The sequence below is a fragment of the Pogoniulus pusillus genome, chromosome 15 (genome assembly GCF_015220805.1).
Source record: "Pogoniulus pusillus isolate bPogPus1 chromosome 15, bPogPus1.pri, whole genome shotgun sequence".
In the NCBI taxonomy this organism is placed as follows: domain Eukaryota; kingdom Metazoa; phylum Chordata; class Aves; order Piciformes; family Lybiidae; genus Pogoniulus; species Pogoniulus pusillus.
In genome coordinates, this window is record NC_087278.1 from 22,844,865 (window position 1) to 22,864,577 (window position 19,713).

A 19,713-nucleotide genomic window follows, 5' to 3' on the forward strand; every position below is an offset into this window, starting at 1 on the left:
AGTTACTGTTACTTACTGTAATGTTTCCTACCACCAGAGAGTAGTAGTATAGTATAGTAGTATAGTATCATCAGGGTTGGAAGAGACCTCACAGATCATCAAGTCCAACCCTTTACCACAGAGCTCAAGGCCAGACCATGGCACCAAGTGCCACGTCCAACCTTGCCTTGAACAGCTCCAGGGACGGCGACTCCACCACCTCCCCGGGCAGCCCATTCCAGTGTCCAATGACTCTCTCAGGGAAGAACTTTCTCCTCACCTCCAGCCTAAATCTCCCCTGGCACAGCCTGAGGCTGTGTCCTCTCGTTCTGGTGCTGGCCACCTGAGAGAAGAGAGCAACCTCCTCCTGGCCACAACCACCCCTCAGGTAGTTGTAGACAGCAATAAGGTCTGCCCTGAGCCTCCTCTTCTCCAGGCTAACCAATCCCAGCTCCCTCAGCCTCTCCTCGTAGGGCTGTGCTCAAGGCCTCTCCCCAGCCTCGTCGCCCTTCTCTGGACACGCTCAAGCATCAATGCTCAAGCTGCACCACAGTCATCTGCTGTCCCTAAAGTCCTCAGAAACAGTTGCTAAAGCAGTGTGGTTTGGATCTCCTGCACAGAAGCAACAAACCTGTGCTCTGAAACAGGTTGCCTCTGTTGTAGCTAAGCAGCACGCTTGTGCTACTCCAGTTCTTTCCAGAGAGAGACTAAAGGCAGCAGAACTCCTGACCTATTTTCTAGGCAGAATGAAGCTTATGGTGAGCCCTGCTCAACAGGCTTACACCCGAGCTGCTGTTATTAGAGCAAACAGCTTGACAGTACTCTAGGCACTTGAACTCTGGCTTCACAGCACAGTCACTACACACAGCCCTCAAGCAGCAAGGCCTCATACACACAAACCCTCTTTTCAGCAAGCTGCTGCCAAGCCCCCAGAGAGAAGCTACAAAGAATTTCACACAGACATCATTTTATTTTAATAAATAATGTTTTACAGGCTCAGGCTTTGGGGTTTTTTTTTCCCCCTCCTTCAAATCACATATACAGAACAGAAAAATGCCTGACCAAGCAACAGGAATTTAACTACTAACCCTGGGAAGGAATGCATGCCCTCTCTAACGCTGAAGACCTCCACTGAGAAGGGATTTCCCATGGGCAGCATAGCAATTTACTCCACAGATTAAACAGCTTGAAAGAGACGTGGCCAAAGCAAAGAGAGCAAGCCTAGAACCCACTTGTCTTTGTAGAGCTACAGCATTGCAAAGAAAGCCAAGAGCCCCCCCCTCCCCAGCTCCCTTTTCTGATGTCACTGCTGGGTGAATATTCAGGTCTTCATATCCTCGGAGCAACACTTCCTAGCCACAAGTGGAGAGATTAAGCACAACAGGTATGCAAAATGATTCCATTGAAGAACAGAGAGAAAGTATGTTAGATCTCAAGATTTGAAGCTAGCAGGTGCTTTTGCATCCCTGTGGGTATGGCAGTGGAACAGACCCCACCTTCTCTCAGGGAGCTTTAGTCCAAAAACTTCCTGTTGGCGTTAGCACCAAAGAGAGCCACTCTGATTTCTGGCATCATCTGTTCAGAAAGAGTACATTGGTTAGACATCATGGACAATACAACTGCCAATGCAGGCAGTGTGTGATAGCTAAGATAGGCTGTGAAATCAACAAGCCCATTCACTGGAGTTTTCTGAAGCCTTTACTCCACCACACATCGCTGCCTGCCCTCTAGACTTAAAGGACTGCAGCACAGGAAAGAGGCCAGAGCTGGATTTTTTTGCACTGGAGTATAATAGATCTCAGATAAAGTTTCTAGTACTAAGGCCAGCTTCAGGAACTCAAGTCAGCCTCAGCATTTCAGTATCTTGACTGCAGTGTCTTTCAGTGAGAACTTTTGGAGTTCCATATTCATGTTTAAAACAAAAGACACCCCCCTGGGAAAAGCCCCATTTGTTGTAGAGAAGCACAAGCAGCAGGTAAAGTTTGCTTCATTCCATTAAAAATTAACCTTTTTTACATTCAAATTTGGTCCCATGCACTTCTGTGACAGTTAACACACTGGAAACACTAAGATTTAATGACCAGATAAAACAAGTTAACTGCATCTTGTTGGCCTCAGCTGTTAGAGCAACTCACCTGCTGGGCTACCAGGTCCAGCCGACTTTCCAGGGTATTTGAAACCTTAATTTTACCATCACTGTTATAGATTTCAACACCTCCAGCACTAGAAAGGGGGAGAAAGAAGACAAAAAGTCCATTAAATGTGTGGTACATCTCCAAGTCAGAATGTGGCAGAGTAATTCGCCCAAATCAGAGCTTATAGGCAAGTCAGATGCATAGATAAGATGCTTGTGTTTCTAAAAAAACAACTATTTTTTGATCACAGAATGGTCTGGGTTGAAAGGGACCTCTAAAGGTCATCTACTCTAAACCCCTCTGCAGCCAGCAGGGGCATCCTCAAGTAGATCAGGTTGTCCAGAGCCCCATTGAGCCTCGCCTTGGATATTTTCAGGGATGGGCCTCAACCACCTCCCTGGGCAACTTGTTCCAGTGTTCTGCTACCCTCACGGTGCAGAACTTGTTCCTAACATCCAGTCTAAATCTGCTCTGCTCTAGCCTGAAGCCATTGCCCTCGTCCTGTCCCTGCAGGCCTTTGCAAACAGTCTCTCTGCAGCCTTCTTATAGGTCCCCTTCGGGTACTGGCAGGCTGCTATTAGGTCTCCCCGGAGCCTTCCCCTCTCCATGCTCCCTCAGCCTGTTCTAGCAGCAGAGCTGCTCCAACCCTCTGATCATTTTTGTGACCTCCTCTGGACCTGCTCCATCAGGTCCTTCCTGTACTGTGGACACCCGAGCTGGACACAGCACTCCAGATGCAGAGCAAAGAGGCAGAGTCACCTCTCTGATCTGCTGGCAGCACTGCTTTTGATGCAGCCCAGGCAGCCCTTGGCCTTCATATCAGGCTAGGAATCAGCACTAAGTGATCCAGTAAAGCAGCAGTGCAGAGCACCTTTGGAGTTACCAGAGTTACCACAGCTACATACAAGGGTCCTCACCAGCATGATCTCAGTGCAAGCAGAGCTATGCAATTAGCCACTTCAAAACAGCTTTGGCCTCTATATTTTACTATTACTGGGCAGATTTTAGATTCTGGGAAGTGAGGAAGAGCAATGGACAGGTTTTAGATTTTGGGAAGTGAGGAAGAGTGCCAAAAGTGTTGTTTGCTGGGCCCTATGTAAAGATTGCTGACTCTCAGCATTGTGCCATGTTCTTCATCATACTGCACAAAATCAGAGCCTTGCAGGCACAAGAGACACAAACCCCAGCAAGTGATTACCCTGCAGCACCTCACAGCTCCATCTGCTTCATCTTGAGACAGAAAGCACAGCTACAGCTGTATTTGCTGTCTTCAAAAGACCAGTGGCTCAGTGTCTGCATGCAGTTATTCTCTACTCCACTACTGTGAGTAAGGCCAGAGGTCACACAAAATGTTATTGAGGCATTCATAGATTCATAGAATCAACCAGGTTGGAAGAGACCTCCAAGATCATCCAGTCCAACCTAGCACCCAGCCCTAACCAATCAACTAGACCATGGCACTAAGTGCCTCATCCAGTCTTTGCTTGTCTGGAGGAAACCGCAGTGCCAGATGACCACAAAAGTGCCAATTCCTATCAGAACAAAAGCAGATAACCTGTGAGGATATTCCACATGGAATTTTCTGAGAGTGTTCTTGTAGGAGCAGTGCATTAGGTTAATGCTGTGTAAAGGACTCCCATTTGCCTTACATTTCCTCTGGCAGGAAGTTGTCTTGGTCAATGTGAACATCCACATCCCTTTTTGTGGCGTTTTTGTAGATGGGAATGCTCTTCTGCACAGCAGTCTAGGATACAAGATAAAGCTCCAGTCAGCATTTGCAAATGGTCACATACCACTTGAGCTGGGTCAATCAATCACTTGCAGTAATAAAATGAAAGGATTGAGGCCTTTAATTAGGCAATTTAATTTGTCTGGCTCTTGAGCCAAACCCAATTATTAATATTGTAAGGATGTCTAAAGTTTCCTAGGTGATATCCAATCAAGCAAACGATCCCCAACATGAAAAGCTTACTTGTCCTGCACAAATCATAGAATCATAGAATCAACCAGGTTGGAAGAGACCTCCAAGATCATCCAGTCCAACCTATCACCCAGCCCTAACCAATCAACCAGACCACGGCACTAAGTGCCTCAGCCAGGCTTTTCTTGAAGACCCCCAGGGATGGTGACTCCACCACCTCCCTGGGCAGCCCATTCCAATGCCAATCACTCTCTCTGTGAAGAACTTCTTCCTAATATCCAGCCTATACCTACCCTGGCACAACTTGAGACTGTGTCCCCTTGTTCTATTGCTGGTTGCCTGGCAGAAGAGGCCACCCCCCACCTGGCTACAATGCCCCTTCAGGTAGTTGTAGACAGTAATAAGATCACCCCTGAGCCTCCTCTTCTCCAGGCTAAACAGGCCCAGCTCCCTCAACCTCTCCTCATAGGATTTGTGCTCCAGGCCCCTCAACAGCTTTGTTGCCCTTCTCTGGACATGTTCCAGCACCTCAACATCTTTCTTGAATTGAGGGGCCCAGAACTGGACACAGTACTCAAGGTGTGGCCTGACCAGTGCTGAGTACAGGGGCAGAATAACCTCCCTTGTCCTACTGGCCACACTTCCTGATGCAGGCCACGATGCCATTGGCTCTCTTGGCCACCTGGGCACACTGCTGGCTCATCTTCAGCTTACTGTCTATCAGTACCCCCAGGTCCCTTTCCTCCTGGCTGCTCTCCAGCCACTCAGTCCCCAGCCTATAGCGCTGCTTGGGGTTGTTGTGGCCAAAGTGCAGAACCCTGCACTTGGCCTTGTTAAATCTCATCCCATTGGCCTCTGCCCACCTAGCCTGTTTTCCTGTCACCCAGATGGGATCTGAGCAGCAAATGTTTGCAGTTAGGTCCCAGCCTTTGAGAGCAGGATACTGTCAAACAGTTCCAAGTATCTTACCTTAACCATAGGGAGATCCTGTTTCCGGCACCGAACAACTATCCTGGGCTCAAGCAGCTGGTAGAACCCCTGCACAAGACAACCATTAGAGCAGCAGAAAGTCAACGTTTTACTTGCCATGGAATTATTTAACCCCATGAAAGGAAAGGTGCTGAACAACTTAAAACCTGCCAATATGGGCCTCTTTTACTTAGTTCTTTGCTCCCACGTTCACCTCATATTCTGAAAGGACAGCATCAATGTCTGGGCAAGAGCCTACAACTATGTGTTTGTTAGCTTCAGGTTTGGAACTCAAGTGCAACTAAACAGGTGTATCACAGGCTTGAGCTGCCCAGGCAATTTGCACAGATCCATAAGGATCACTGCTGTCTAAGCAGGCTGAGTGTGCAGCCCAGCTGGCACTCTCTGTGCAGCTCCTGGAGAAGACAGGCAGTTGTTTCAGATGCCTGTTCTAACAACTCCTTCCCTGCAGCTCCTACAGCAATACACAAGAATAGAGTCAGTTTTGTTCCAGCTGGAAGAGACCTACAGTGATCCCCTACCCCAGCTGCTGAGTACAGATCCCTGGCTGAATCAGATGAAACGAGCCCAGAAAGAGGTGGCCAGACAGGTTTGTTTGATGTGCAGTAATAGCAGACCTAGGCAGGACATGGAAACAACACTGAACTGAAATCACAAGCTGGTAGAAAACTCTCCTATCAAACTGTGGATGGGAAAGCTCCGGGCTGGTTTCTTTGAGGTTCCAATAAGAGGACCGAATCACACCAGGAGGTGGCACTGGTTACACAACCACCTCGGCCGAGACTCCTGGATTTTCAGCAACTAACTTCTGGGGCTGGAGTAGGGTACTGCAGGTGAGCAAAGCTCTTACTTCCTGCTCTGTATGCCTATCATAGACACATGTCACACAACAGTGAATTCACCAAAGTCAGGACCTCTTAACTTTCAAATCCCAAAATGATTTTAAAAGCAGAAAACTACTGAATTCTAGTTTTGGAGAAACAACTTTTGCCAAACACTAATTGTTACAGAAGCCTGGAGAAGTGCAACTCCTAAACGTGCATGTTACAGTGTATATGTAGGCATCTCATAATGAAACTGCTGCTTGGCATATTGGGTTTTACACCTCAAAATAAGCTGCAACCTTATCTGTTCAGAATCCAAGACTGAAAGGTACAGCAGAAGTGAGGTTTAAAGCTCAAAGATCACCCAGCAATGTTTGATCCAGACTCCCAGACAACTGTAACTTCCAGTAGGTTACTCAGGAAGACCCCCAGGAGGATACAGCTGCTATCACCTATTGTTTACAGTTAAAATAGTCACCTGTAGAACCAGTCCATCCAGCAACGTCTGGTACCTGGCAGCATCCTTCACCACCTTGGCAAGTCTCTGCTTGGCCTCATTCAGCAGATCCTACATTCAGAAGAAGTCAGATCAGCAGAGCCCATCTGTTTGGCATTTGCTTTCATGCCTACCAACTTTCTGTACTCCTATTATAGCTCTCACACCCTGCCAACACGTAAGTGTACACTCCAGCTGGTGCTCATCTGAGCTAGACCTTCTTCTCTGTGCACGGCACAATATCCCTTCCCAACAGTTTCCTTCTCCCTTCCCTGAACTGATCCCATTATAACTTCACAATAATTCCTTTTTCAATAATTCCTCAGTAGTAGGACAGTACTTTTAATTCAGAGAGTTCAATGAGATATGTTGAGTCACAGCCTAATGTAAACTAATAAAGTTGTCCAAATCAAAATGTTCAGCACTGTGATCAAGCAAAGAAATCCAACTGAGTTTTTTTGAATCAAAAGATATCCAGGATAGGTATTTTTGAATTGCAAGTAAATGCAAGCCAATGTTTAGAAGCCAGAGCTCCTTTTTAATTTGAAGTAGTTGGATTTCATAACCTTTACTCAGCAAATCAGTAACAAATGGGATTGAAATTCTAAGAAATCTGAGGCAACTCAAACACACTCCAAGAATTGAACCTTCAGAATTACTTCAGATACAGAAATTGTATGGTTTAGAAGAAACCTTTCTTTACTGGCCTGCTTCACAGTGCTTAGAAGAAGAATGCATCTTTTAATCCTAAGAGAAGCAGCAGGATCATAGAATCAGCCAGGTTGGAAGAGACCTCCAAGATCATCCAGTCCAACCTAGCACCCAGCCCTATCCAATCAACCAGACCATGGCACTAAGTGCCTCATTCAGTCTTCTCTTGAACACCTCCAGGGATGGTGACTCCACAACCTCCCTGGGCAGCCCATTCCAATGGCAAATCACTCTCTCTGTGAAGAAGGGTATGAGACTATCACAACTTAATGCCACAGTAAACCTAGCTACACTGCCTGCCCTAGAGTAACACAGCATTTAGGTGTTTAAGGCCAGGCTGGATGAGGCTCTGGCTAGCCTGACCTAGGGTAAGGTGTCCCTGCCCGTGGCAGGGGGGTTGGAACTAGATGATCCTTCAGGTCCCTTCCAACCCTGACTGCTTTTATGATTCTATGATTTCTGCAACTGCTCATTTCCCTTGTTCATGGCAGAGACCAACAATCTGATAAGGGAAGAAAGAGCTGGCAGCACATGACTTTAAATGCTTTAAAATGAGGGAGAGTGTTATGCATTACTCAGAAGCATGAGGGTGAGTCAGCTGATAAAAGAGCAAGAGATTACCCAGCAGAGACTACCACAATAGAGATAGTTCTTTAGCCACCCACCTTACTCCTCTGTGAACACAATCTGAAGTTTGGAAATGGGCTTACAGAATCAATAAACTGGTGACTGCCTTTCTGCTAGCTCTCCTTTTTCAACTGGAATGTTCTCTTTCCTTTCTGATTTCTACAGGTCTTGCAGCTTTTCCAACAGCTCAACAGCACCATCTAGCAAAATGGAAACACTCAAACTGTTCCTGAGAGGGTCTACCAAGTGATAGGAAACCTGCAAACCCTACAATGAGCACATACTACGTTTATCTTGCATTGCATGGAGTAAGACTGAACTAAGATTAAATGTAGCCTGCTCTGATAAACAATCACTCATCCTGTACATCAACACACGGCTTGATCATCTACTAGAACAAAACCCAAAGCTTTTCATGTACTAGGGGCCACTAAAAGGAGACAGAAAAATCCAGTTAATGGCATTTTAAGCTTGCTTGCTTAAACCATGCAAGCTTTAATGCAGAAATGCTACTTCAGACAAACAGAACTTTAAACCAGTTGTGCAAGGGAGAGTTCCTGCTCTTCAAAGAAACAAGATACTGTCCAAATGACAGATAAACCACTGCCTGCAATGCTACTAGCAGGAAACTGTACTCACCTACCCAATAGCAACTGTTCTAAATCTAGACTAAATCCCCAGTGTCTTTTCAGAGCAGCTGAGTAAACCATTTTTGTATGCTGAAGCAAGCATCACTCAATCATAAATCACCTTTTTATCTAGAGAATCACAGAATCAACCACACTGGAAGAGACTTCTAAGATCATCCAGTCCAACCTATCCCCCAGCCCTAGCCAGTCAACCAGACCATGGCACTAAATGCCATGGATGAGGCATTTGGTGCCATGGACTGGATGATCTTGGAGGTCTCTTCCAACCTGGTTGATTCTATGATTCTATGATCCAGGCTTTGTTTGAACACCTCCAGGGACAGTGACTCCACCACCTCCCTGGGCAGCCCATTCTAATGGCAAATCACTCTCTCTGTGAAGAACTTCCTGCCCAAAGATGCAACAGATGCACTATGCATTAGCTTCATTTGGCAATGAAGACTTGGTCCATCTACCCAGGGTTGTATCTTAGAACCATAGAATCAAGCAGGTTGGAAGAGACCTCCAAGCTCATCCAGTCCAACCTAGTGTCCAGCCCTATCCAATTAACTAGACCATGGCACTAGTATCTCATCCAGGCTTTTCTTGAACACCTCCAGGGATGGAGACTCCACCACCTCCCTGGGGAGCCCATTCCAATAGCAAATCACTCCCACAATGGTTTAGAGAATTTTCTTACAGACAGTAGAAGCAAAGACCCTGCACCTACTACAGAGATACTCACTGCAATAAGGTCATCCCTTGACTTGAGGACCTTCAGTCTTGCTTGATTCATGAGGTTGGACATCTGACTGCAAGGTGTGTGATAAAGTTGAATGAACCCATTAGACTTTGACAGAAGAACTGTAGCATTTACCCACATTCTGCACATGTAAAAGTTAACAACTCTACAACATCTAATAGCATAGCTTGCTCACCTCTTTCCACCTGGTTCTCAACTTGCATAAGTGACTACAATGCAGAACCCCATCCTTCAGTAAACACTCACCAAAACCAAACCTCATTTGTCCCAGTGTAACAAAGCAGGGTAGAGCTCTAGACACGAACTACATAAAGAAAGATGAGATTCATTCACCACACTTACTAACAATTGTATTATTGGAGCTCACCTTTGATGATTTCTTCCCCCCCACTCCAAAGTAGAGACCCATAACAAAGACTAAAAATTGCTGCAGATCACCAATGAAGAATTTCTGTATTAGATTAGCCATAAATGGAGAGCTCAGACTCTGAAGTCAGCCATCTAACTTAAGAAACTTACATCTTCTTTTGCTGTTCAATTTGTTTCTCCTTCTTTTCATAGTACTCCATGATCTTCAGCCTCTGTGTCTGAACAAGGCGACCCTTCTCGATATTGAATTCTTCTTCTGCCTATAGTAAAAATTAAATAACTGAAGTGGAAACTGATTCCATGGGCTGAAAAAAACAGAATCAAAATGAAACAGCCATGCTTTCAGAGCATGTCATGGATAAGCTAGGATAACACAATTCACAGCTCCACATGAACAATTTTAACCAGTAGTCAAGCCAAAGGGAGCTTGGGATGGGTTCTGCTAAGCTAGAACCTTACTAACTAAGATAGAGCTTAATTTATCAATGGGCTGCAAGGTTTTCATGCAGTATTTATACTGCAGGGACTACCATATTAATATATTCTATAATGTTCAGCAAAACTCATTTTATCTGAACCTCAGGTCTGAGTTTTGTAGACCTGGTCTCATCTAGCCACAAGAAATTCTGCTCAAAACAAGCCACCTAGCCCTGAGAGCCCACAAACTTCTTCAACTGAAGCAATTCTTACACAAGGATAGTGACCCTACAGTTATTAGTCTTTTATAAAGCCTAACCAGGCAGCATGTGAAATCACAGAATATTAGGGGTTGGAAGGGACCCTGAAAAATCATCCAAAGCCCTGCCAGAGCAGGATCACCTACAAAAGACCACACAGGAATGCATCCAGGTAGGTATTGAATATCTCTGGAGAGGGAGACTCCACAAGCCCCCTGGGCAGCCTGCTCCACTGTTCTGTCACCCTCACTGGATAAAAAAAAAGTGTTTCCTCACATTTCCATGGAACTTCCTATGCCTCAAGATTTTCCTGGTTTTACCTGAGAAGCCAATCTCAGCTTCTGACTTTTGTTTGCAGAATATCTGCTTTAGTACTGGTCAAATCCTTGTGTAGTTCTAGAAGCTTTGGGGATTAGACAGCACATCTCAGTGATGCCCAGGGATAGGGCAAGGGGCAATGAAGCATAAGAGGTGCCATGTAAACATGAGAAAAAACTTTTTCACTTGAGAGTGGCAGAGCCCTGGAACAGGCTGCCCTGGGGGGAATGAAGCAAAACTAGAAGTCGGTAGCTTCAGATTGGATGTTAGGAAGAAGTTCTTCACCATGAGTGAGAGACTGGAACAGGTTGCCCAGGTTGGTACTGAAAGCCTCACCCCTGGAGGTTTTAAGGCAAGGTTGGACGTGGCTCTGGGCAACCTGATCTAGTGTGAGGTGTCCCTGCCCATGGCAGGCAGGGTGGAATTGGCTGATCTTTGAGGTCCCTTCCAGCCCTGGCAATTCTGTGATTGCTTCTTTGATAAACATCTATATTGTATCACCAGGTTAGTATCAAAATCAGTCTCTTGTAGCTTAACCTGAGTGAAGAATTCTCCAAGTAATTCAGCTCATGCCTTACATATAAATACATCTTTTAGTTCCTGCTACATCACATCTAGAACTAAGTCTGCAGGTGATTACACAGCTTTAGGTACAGTTATGAACCTGCTTACAAACACATTTTGATCAACATAATCCAACCAAGTTTAACTTTTAACACGGCACATATATGAATGCTTGTGCAAGATTACAGGTATTAATATTACCTTTAACTTACAGCTAAGTGCTTCTGCCTGACACACTATGGAAGTCAAGCCAAAATTAAAATTAAGCCTTCTGTTAATTTGTTATGATAAACCTTAGCAGAATTCAGAATGATGTAGAGAACTCCTTTAATCCTCAGTGATGTCAAGTTATGTATAGGAGGTGGGAGAAAGAGCTCCACCTTAATCCACTCCATTTACTCACTTTACCACTCAGCTCTCCTCATTGCTTCAAAAACATGAACTTATCTTTAAGAAGCACTAAGAAAACTTTGGCCAAAAACCAGCCCAAATTCGGTTTAATTTGTCAAAACCTAACAGATATGAACTTCATTTAGCAGTACAATTCCTTTGCTAGGCAACAACGTGAAGCAAGCTGTGGCTTAAAGTGTTCTTGGATGGATCTGATTGCAACTATCACAACAGGATGTCAGACACCTTTGGAACTTGCTGACATTAAACTTCCATTTTTACCTTTGCATCTATTTCTTCAGCCTTTTCATTGGCTTCCTGCTCAATGAAAGCCATCATATGCTTGATCTGCAACAAGACAGAAAAAAGATGTGTTGGAAAGAACTTTGATGACAAGAAGTAAAGACATTTGTACAGAAAGCCACTTCATGTCCATTTGCTAATTCATATAACGTTGTTTTTCATGGAGCATCCAGGCCAAAGACTCAGTTCTTACCAAAGATTAAAATCATTATTTCAAAAAGCAATCCTGTATAATGCTGGCATCAGAAGCAAACACTTTAGATAGGCAACTACATTAAAAAACAACAAACCCCAAAGCAAATTTGTACTCTTCCTTCACTAAGGAGAACAACTTTTTCCCCTCTCCATGATTAGTAAAACAAACAACCCAAACTCCTCACCTATTAGTCTGTTTAGTTTTAGTACTAATTGCATGAAACACTGGAGATGAACACAGAGTCCCTATTCTACATCTGGTACAGATGGAGGTGTTGAAGAAAAGCCTGGATGAGGCACTCGGTGTCATGGTCTAGTTGACTGGCTAGGGCTGGGTGCTAGGTTGGACTGAATGAGCTTGGAGGTCTCTTGCAACCTGGTTGATTCTATGATTCTATGGCATTTGCATGAACCTGGATCTTCTACACTAGATAACCAGATGACCACTCAGGTCAGATCTGAAGTTCCTTTACATAGCTGACCAGACTTTCTTGGAAAAAAAAAATGTAATGAAATCTGTAAAGACTTAGAAGGTCATCAAAAAATGCTGCTATACAGTTCAACTCTATGTAACTTTATAAAGTAGCTGCACGTCAGTTTGGAAGAGCTGGAGCAGAAGACAGAGAGAGCAGGGCTAGTTCCTCAAGAGCTCATCAAGCAGATCAGACACTGCTCAGAACCTGGTATGCACTAAGATATGATTTGCCATTGGAATGGGCTGCACAGGGAGGTGGTAGAGTCACCATTCCTGGAGGTGTTCAAGAAAAGACTGGATGAGGCACTTGGTGCCATGGTCTGGTTGACTGGATAGGGCCAAGTGCTAGGTTGGACTGGATGATCTTGGAGGTCTCTTCCAACCTGCTTGATTCTATGATTCTACTTAGAGAACCTTTTTAAAACCACCTCAGAACACAATCAAGCACCAGTGCAACAGCTTTGATGCAAGGAAAGTTGTTCTGCTTCCTTCTCACAAGTTTACCTTTGGGGCAGGCTGTAAGGACTTGGCCCAACCAAACTAGTAGAGTCACTTCAAAGGGCAGATGGAATGGACTGTATACTTGAGTGGACTGTAAAAACATACTGACTCCTTGCTTGGACTTAGTAATGAGAAAATCTGGTCCACATAAACTTGCACAAAAGATTCTGCCTATGTGTTCTCACGTTGAAGTATTTTCAAGAGGTAAAAAAGGTACCAATGTGAAAACTGAGACAACACACAGAGCAGCACATAGGTGAAGAAGCAGAAGAGGATGTTTTAAGCATGTGCAGTGGAAAAAAAGAACACTATCAACACCCTCAAAACCAAATCAACAAATTAGCTTTTATTTCTAGTTTATGACACTTCCAAGTGCATGTCCACCTACAGTCTCAGTTTCCTACCCTGCTTGTCTGAGTAGATGACTGCTTAAACCAAGCTTTCCATCTCCCTGCATGTTACTCACCCTACCACACTTTGGAAATCACCCAGACTAGACTCAGCCAGCTCTGGAAATTGAATGAAGCTTATATTTACAGCATAGCTCAATATACAAGCAGATATTTACAGTACATACAGTTATAGACAGAAATAGACAAGGTAAAAGGTAATACAGAAACACAACAGCCCTCCCAGAAACCTGAGTCCCCAGGAGGGGCTCCCAGCCGCCCTTCCACCTTCTCCCACCCCTCTACCTTACCCCAGACATTGCCTTGTGCCCCAAGGAAGAATGGAGGGTCAGCCAGGGGGGTTAGGAAGCAAAGTGGATTAATCAGAGAGATGGGAGGGTGAGGTTAGAGAGAAAAATGCAGCCCAGAGCTCAGACAAAGCACGACTCCCTTATCTATGTTTGGATTCTTGCTCTTATGCCTCTCAGCAAGCCTATGAGTAAAGCAGACATCACCCTTGTTTCTTTCACAGAAGGATCTAATCCTTCTCACCAAAACACTCTAGCTAGCTTCAAACTAGCACACTGCACTAAAGCCTAAAACAGGAGGGGCATGTGAAATAAGGGAATTCTTTTGATGAGCAGCCTGTTGTTGGAGAAGTCTAGGAACTTCTGTACAGAAGTAGTAATCCTCACATTACTGAGTCATTTTGTCCAGTTTGGTTTGTGGGTTGTTTTTTTTTTTTTTCATTGTGGAAAAGTGCTTTAAATAGTTCCAAGTGTTCAAGAAACATCCTTGGGTGAACAAAGAGGAATAAGAGAGAAACAAGCTAATGGGGCTCAACAGCATTGCTCCCTTCAAAATCTGCTGCACTGACATTTCTTATTGCTTTGAATGGAAATGAAGAGTTCCTACTCACACAGGACTGGCACATCTAGGAACAGGATTAGTTTTAGTAACACTGATTAAAAAACACCCATGTATTTTTGAAGGAGAGATTGATTCTAAATGAAGTTACTTTTGACATGGCAGTATTTCCCAGAGAAAGGAAGAGCAGTGAGATTATCCTTTCCATAGGAAAGTGTTAGATGTTAAACTGGCCTGAGCTAGAAGTGACTAGCCCAATCAGATGGGACAACCTATTAAACACTTTGGATGGGATAAAGAATTAAGTCCACCAATGGCAAAAAATTCTTATCTGGAAATGACTTTCAAGGTGAAAATTATGGTGGCAAAGTAGTTAAGAGCTCAGAGGTTCAGCTGGCAAGTTCATCCTGCATTTCTACACACGCAGAACTGTCATGCCAGCAGCAGCATTCTCTTTTCCAGTCAACAGGATCACCCTAGGATCAGGAGTACAAAACGACAGGCAAGTTGCAGATGTGAAATACTATTAGCATTGCATGTTTAGTGTTATCGACCGATCCTGATCTAATCTTCGAAGTTCAGGTTCATGGTGGCTGGGCAAGACCACCTCAATGCCATCTTTATTTTTATTCTCTTTAAGGAAGAGGCAGGAAAAACAACCAAGCTTCGTAGATAAAAGGTAACAGAACTTAATGATGCAATTCCTCTTTTGGAAAGAAAGCACCCTGCTGATTTTACTTTTCAATGGGAGGCTTCCCTGCCAAGCCACCGTGTTTGCTGAATGAGAAAGTGAGACTCGAGCACTTGTGATGCAAAGGATAAAAGGAACTTGGCTGATCTGCTCATCACCTGTAGGGAACTCCACAGACCAGCGCTGGCTGGATCCGGGCAGTCTTTAACATGGCACACCACTTCCAACCCAGCTCAAAGCAGCTGTTTAAGGCAAGGGCAGTGTTTACTGTCAATAAGGACAAAGTGTCCTGCTTCAGGAGGAAGTCCGCACAGTCAGACCTCAGGGCGGTAAGCTTCCGTTGCATGAGAAAACCCAGGCTGAACTATTCTGCTCGGGATACAAAAGGGAAAAAGGCATTCTAGAATAGGGAATTGCCTAGCCAAATCCTAATTCACAGCTAATTAGAAGCAATACAGTGTAAGAATAAAACAGAAGGGAAGTCCTTAGACAGCAACATCTAAAAAGCCGATACTTATCTCGGGCTGTGTATTTATGTGCCTTCAAGTGCAATTAAACGCTGTAGGGCTACTCACGGCCCCTTTGGCTACCATTTGGCATAACACGGCATCAAAATGCTCCAGCACATTTCCCCAGTGGCTGCCAAATCGACTCCACCAGGCAAAGTTTCACTTTCTTTAGAGACTTCTCTTTCTCACTACGATCCCCCGAGAAGATCTTTGCCGTTCACCACCCCTGCTTTCGCAGGAGAGCGTCACGGTTCCACCCGCTGAGCAGGAAAACCTATCGCACAGCAGAGCTGGCGCTGCCCTTCCCGTTCCAGCCGGCCTTTTACCGGACTAACGGCCCGCCGGCTCCGCCACACCTAGCGTGGCTTCGCGGCACCGACGCTGCCTGGAAGCTGCCTCCGCCGCCCCGATGCCTCCCTCCTCACGCTGGGTCCGCTCCATCTGTTCCCCCCTAGCCTCGGCCGGGCCCAGAGCAGTGCGGCGGAGGCAGACGTAGCGGCGGCCCCGGGGCCGCCGTGCTGCCCGCGCTCCAGGGCTGCAGCTTCGTATCGGACTGGGGCCCGCGGCTATACCTGCTTTTGCACGTCGGCATCGCTGAGAGCCATGGCGGCGTTGGCAAGGGCTTAAGGGCTGGAGGGAAAGCGATCGAGGGCACTGCCGACGACGAGGAGAATCGAATCCGGTTCAGGTCACAGCCGGAGCCGCTGCCTCCGCCCCTGCGTCACGGTGCCACGCCCACCGGCTGCTTCGGGCCAATAGAAGCTTGACCTGCGGCTGACGTCACGGGGCGGTGTGTTTGTGCGCGGCGCGCTGCCCTCCTGCGGTCGGGGGTGGTTCGGAGCTGTAGGCTGCTCCGTGGCGGCGGAAGGGGAGGTCCGCGGCGGCAGCGTTGTCTTCGCGCCTCCGATTTTTGTATCAGAAAGAGTGTGGCCAGCAGAGGCGGGGAAATGATTGTCTCCCTGTACTCAGCCCTGGTGAAGCCGCTTCGCTAATGTCGCTTTCAGTTTTGAGCCCCGCATTACTAGGATGTATGGGTGCTGGAAAGTGTTCAAAGAAGGGCGACAAAGCTGGTAAGGGATTTAGAGAACAGGTCTTAACAAGGGGGTGTTTAGCCTGGAGAAAAGCAGGCTCAAGGAAGACGTTTTTGCTCTCTACAACTACCCAAAAGGAAGCTGTAGTGAGGTGGGGTCAGCTCTTCTATAGAATCATAGAATCAACCAGGTTGGAAGAGACCTCCAAGATCATCCAGTCCAACCTAGCACCCAGCCCTAACCAATCAACTAGACCATGGCACTAAGTGCCTCAGCCAGGCTTTTCTTGAAGACCCCCAGGGACGGTGCCTCCACCACCTCCCTGGGCAGCCCATTCCAATGGGAAATCACTCTCTCTGTGAAGAACTTCTTCCTAATATCCAGCCTATACCTACCCTGGCAAAACTTGGTAAGAGGAAACAGCCTTAAGTTGTGCCACAGGAGGTTTGACTTAGACATTAAGAAAAAAATGTTCATTGAAAGTGTTATCAAGCATTGGAACAGAGAAGAGGGTTGTGCCACCATCCCAGGAGGTATTTAAAAGATGTGTAGATATGGTGCTTAGGAACATGTTTTCATTATGGACTTAGCAGTGCTGGGTTATCGGTTGAACTTGATGATCTTAAAGATTTTTTCCAACCTAAATGATTCCTTCCAGTGGCAGAGGTGACAAATACCCCATGCTGGCCTGGGGTAGCAGGTCTACCTGGCTCTCCCAGTCTGCCACTGTGTAAGTGGTGAGCCTCAAGGGCACACACTTGGATGCTGAGAGGGCACTGGTGCTGTGTCCAGGGAGGAAAGTATCTTTGCCTTGCACTTAGTGTTTTTAAGACTGGTGGGAATATCATATTCAGTTTCAGAAAGATAGGAGTTTCTTATGAGAAGTGTCATGTTTAACTTGTAGCAGAGAGAAATGGAACCTGGAGAGAAACTTGTTTATAAGGCCCTTAAGTATATTTCTTAAGGTAATGCTTTGGGCTCCCCATCACAGGAAGCTTTGATATCTCAAGGTCACTTTCAGCTGTCAGTTGTATAAAGCTGTGAAATGCTGTTTGTAAAATCTCACAGTTTTAAAGGCTTGGACTGACAGAGAGAAAGCAAACTGGCTTTTTAACCTGTATCTGAGGTGTAGGAGGGGCAGGGTTGCAAGGCACTGTATCAGGATGAAGGAAACAGCTAAGTGGAGGGGAAGGATGACCCTGCAGCAGGGAGGGTGGTAGTCATGGCTGTCAGGTGGAGGTGCCTTAGTGGAACTCTTGTGATGGGTCCTTCAGGTTGTGTGGAATTTCATGAGTAACAGCTGTGGTACCAGCATTTCACCGTAGGAATACCTGGTGGGAATTCAAAGCACTATTATTATTATTATTATTATTATTATTATTATTATTATTATTATTATTACATGATGCATAAACGTTCAGGACTATTCAAATTGTGTGCTGATTTTTCAAAAGTGTTGCCATTTTCTTTGTAGAAAAAAAAAGATAAAGCATCTTCATAACCCCATAATAGCATTTGTTTATTCTAGCTGCCAGGAAGGCTTCTATTTTCACTCTGCAGGTACATTTACTGGAAAAGAATATAACTGTTCCATACAAACCAGGGTCAAAGGAGGTATTTGTCGCACCCGTGCTGTTTTCTGGCTTATTTTTGTTTCATTAACTTGTGCAGTGCCCATCTGTTTTGTGAAAAAGCTTATTATAAAAACACGTAAATTTTATTTATGTTACAACAGACATTGCAACATATGGAATCAACTCGTAGTTTGGGGCTTAAGAACATTTAACTGTTATTTCAGGCGCAATCTAAACCGACCTTCCTTCAGACTTGCCTTCTTTTTTACCCAGCCCCGGTGCGCAGTGACCACTCACGGAAAAAGAAAAGCCTGGATGAGGCACTTAGTGCCATGGTCTGGTTGATTGGTTAGGGCTGGGTGCTAGGTTGGACTGGATGATCCTGGAGGTCTCTTCCAACATGGTTGATTCTATGATTCTATGTGATATAAGGCTGTTTGGGGCTCCGTCCCAGCTCTGTTAACTCACACCTGCAGGCACTTGAACTGAGTGAGGCCCGCAGAAACTAACCCGCTCTCTTTCACAGGATCCGCGAAGAGGCGAACACGCCTCCGGCTGCGTACGTGTGCTTCGGCGTGCGGCAACACGCCCGGGCCAGTGCACACCGCGGAGGAGGGGCTACCTGCCTCCTGCCCTCGCGGGCCGGCTGAGGAGCGGCGGAGCGATGCCACCGCTGCCGCCGTGCCCTCCGCTGCCGCGGAGGAAGCGCCGCCGCCCCTCCGCCCGCCGCGCCGCCGCCCCTCCGCCCGCCGCGCCGCCGCCCCTCCGCCCGCCGCGCCGCCGCCCCTCCGCCCGCCGCGCCGCCGCCCCTCCGCCCGCCGCGCCGCCGCCCCTCCGCCCGCCGCGCCGCCGCCCCTCCGCCCGCCGCGCCGCCGCCCCTCCGCCCGCCGCGCCGCCGCCCCTCCGCCCGCGAAGTCACGTGGTGGGAGAAGCGCCCTGGCCACGCCCCTCCCCGCGAGCCGTGACGCGCGACACTCGCCGCCGTGACGTCATGCCCCCGCCGCCGTCCCCTCCTCCCCGCCCCTCCAGCATGGCGGCGGCGGCAAATTAGGGCAGAGCTCGCACCGCCTCGCGCGCGCGCGGGCGCGCGCCCACCCCCCCCCCCCCCCCCCCCGGCAGAGCGCCCCGGAGCAGCGCCGCTCCGCCCGCCCGGCCCGGCCCGCCCGCCCCCCGCGCTGCCTCCCGCCCGTTCGCGGCCCGCGGCGCTCGCAGGTGAGCAAAGGGGGACGGGCGGGCGATTCATCTGTTCGGTTATTTTGTCCTCTCGCCCCCTTCGTCGCCCGGCGGCGGGGTCGGGGAGGCGGCGGGAGACCGGCGCGGCCGCTGGGCAGCCGAGCGGCGCACGCGCCTCCTCTCCGCCGCACCCCCCGCGCGTTGCCCGTGGCGGGAGGGGGCAGGCGGCAGCTCTCCGCGGGGTCGGTGGCCGCGGAACTTCGCGGCGGGGGCGGGACGCGGCGGGGCCACGCCCCTCGGCCACCGGTGTCCCCCTCCTGCCCCCGCTGTGGCCGCCTCTGAAGGACGCGTCCCCCGGGCCCGCGTAGCGCTGAGAAGCGGCGAGCCGTGCCCCCTTCCGGAGCCTCCGCTCCCGACGGGCTGCTAGGAGGGCGCCGCTTCAGAGCAGGTGGTCAGGCCGGGCCGGGCCTGGCGGTACGCGAGGAAGGGCTGTGCCCCTCCGCCCCCCGGCAGCCCTTGAAGGGCGGTGGCAAGGAGAGCCGGCGGCCGCTCCGCTGCAGGGGCTGCGGCCTGCCCGCACCTGCCGCTGTAGCGCGTAGGCTGTGGCTCCGG

The 19,713-nt window shown here is 47.8% G+C and overlaps 2 protein-coding genes across 5 annotated transcripts in view; one reads left to right on the forward strand and one right to left on the reverse strand.

Moving 5' to 3' along the window:
* Positions 1–929: 929 nt before the first annotated feature.
* ATP6V1E1 (ATPase H+ transporting V1 subunit E1) lies at positions 930–16,048 on the reverse strand. The gene is made up of 9 exons (XM_064155729.1): positions 15,896–16,048; positions 11,676–11,741; positions 9,595–9,704; positions 9,058–9,124; positions 6,328–6,417; positions 5,005–5,073; positions 3,764–3,858; positions 2,115–2,202; positions 930–1,554 (listed from the first exon to the last, which is right to left on the reverse strand). Exons 1-9 carry the CDS (start codon positions 15,926–15,928, stop codon positions 1,492–1,494), a joined length of 681 nt encoding a protein of 226 aa, XP_064011799.1. The 5' UTR covers positions 15,929–16,048; the 3' UTR covers positions 930–1,491.
* A 90-nt stretch (positions 16,049–16,138) lies between these two features.
* Positions 16,139–19,713, forward strand: part of BCL2L13 (BCL2 like 13) — a 55,957-nt gene continuing 52,382 nt past the window's right edge. For 2 of the 4 annotated variants that reach the window (XM_064155727.1, XM_064155728.1), the window contains exon 1: positions 16,139–16,393. In XM_064155727.1, coding sequence (XP_064011797.1) covers positions 16,315–16,393 — 79 coding nt within the window. In that variant the 5' untranslated portion in view covers positions 16,139–16,314. Of the gene's footprint in view, positions 16,394–19,069; positions 19,141–19,713 lie in introns of those variants that run through there. The other 2 variants (XM_064155724.1, XM_064155725.1) reach the window with 2 other exon arrangements.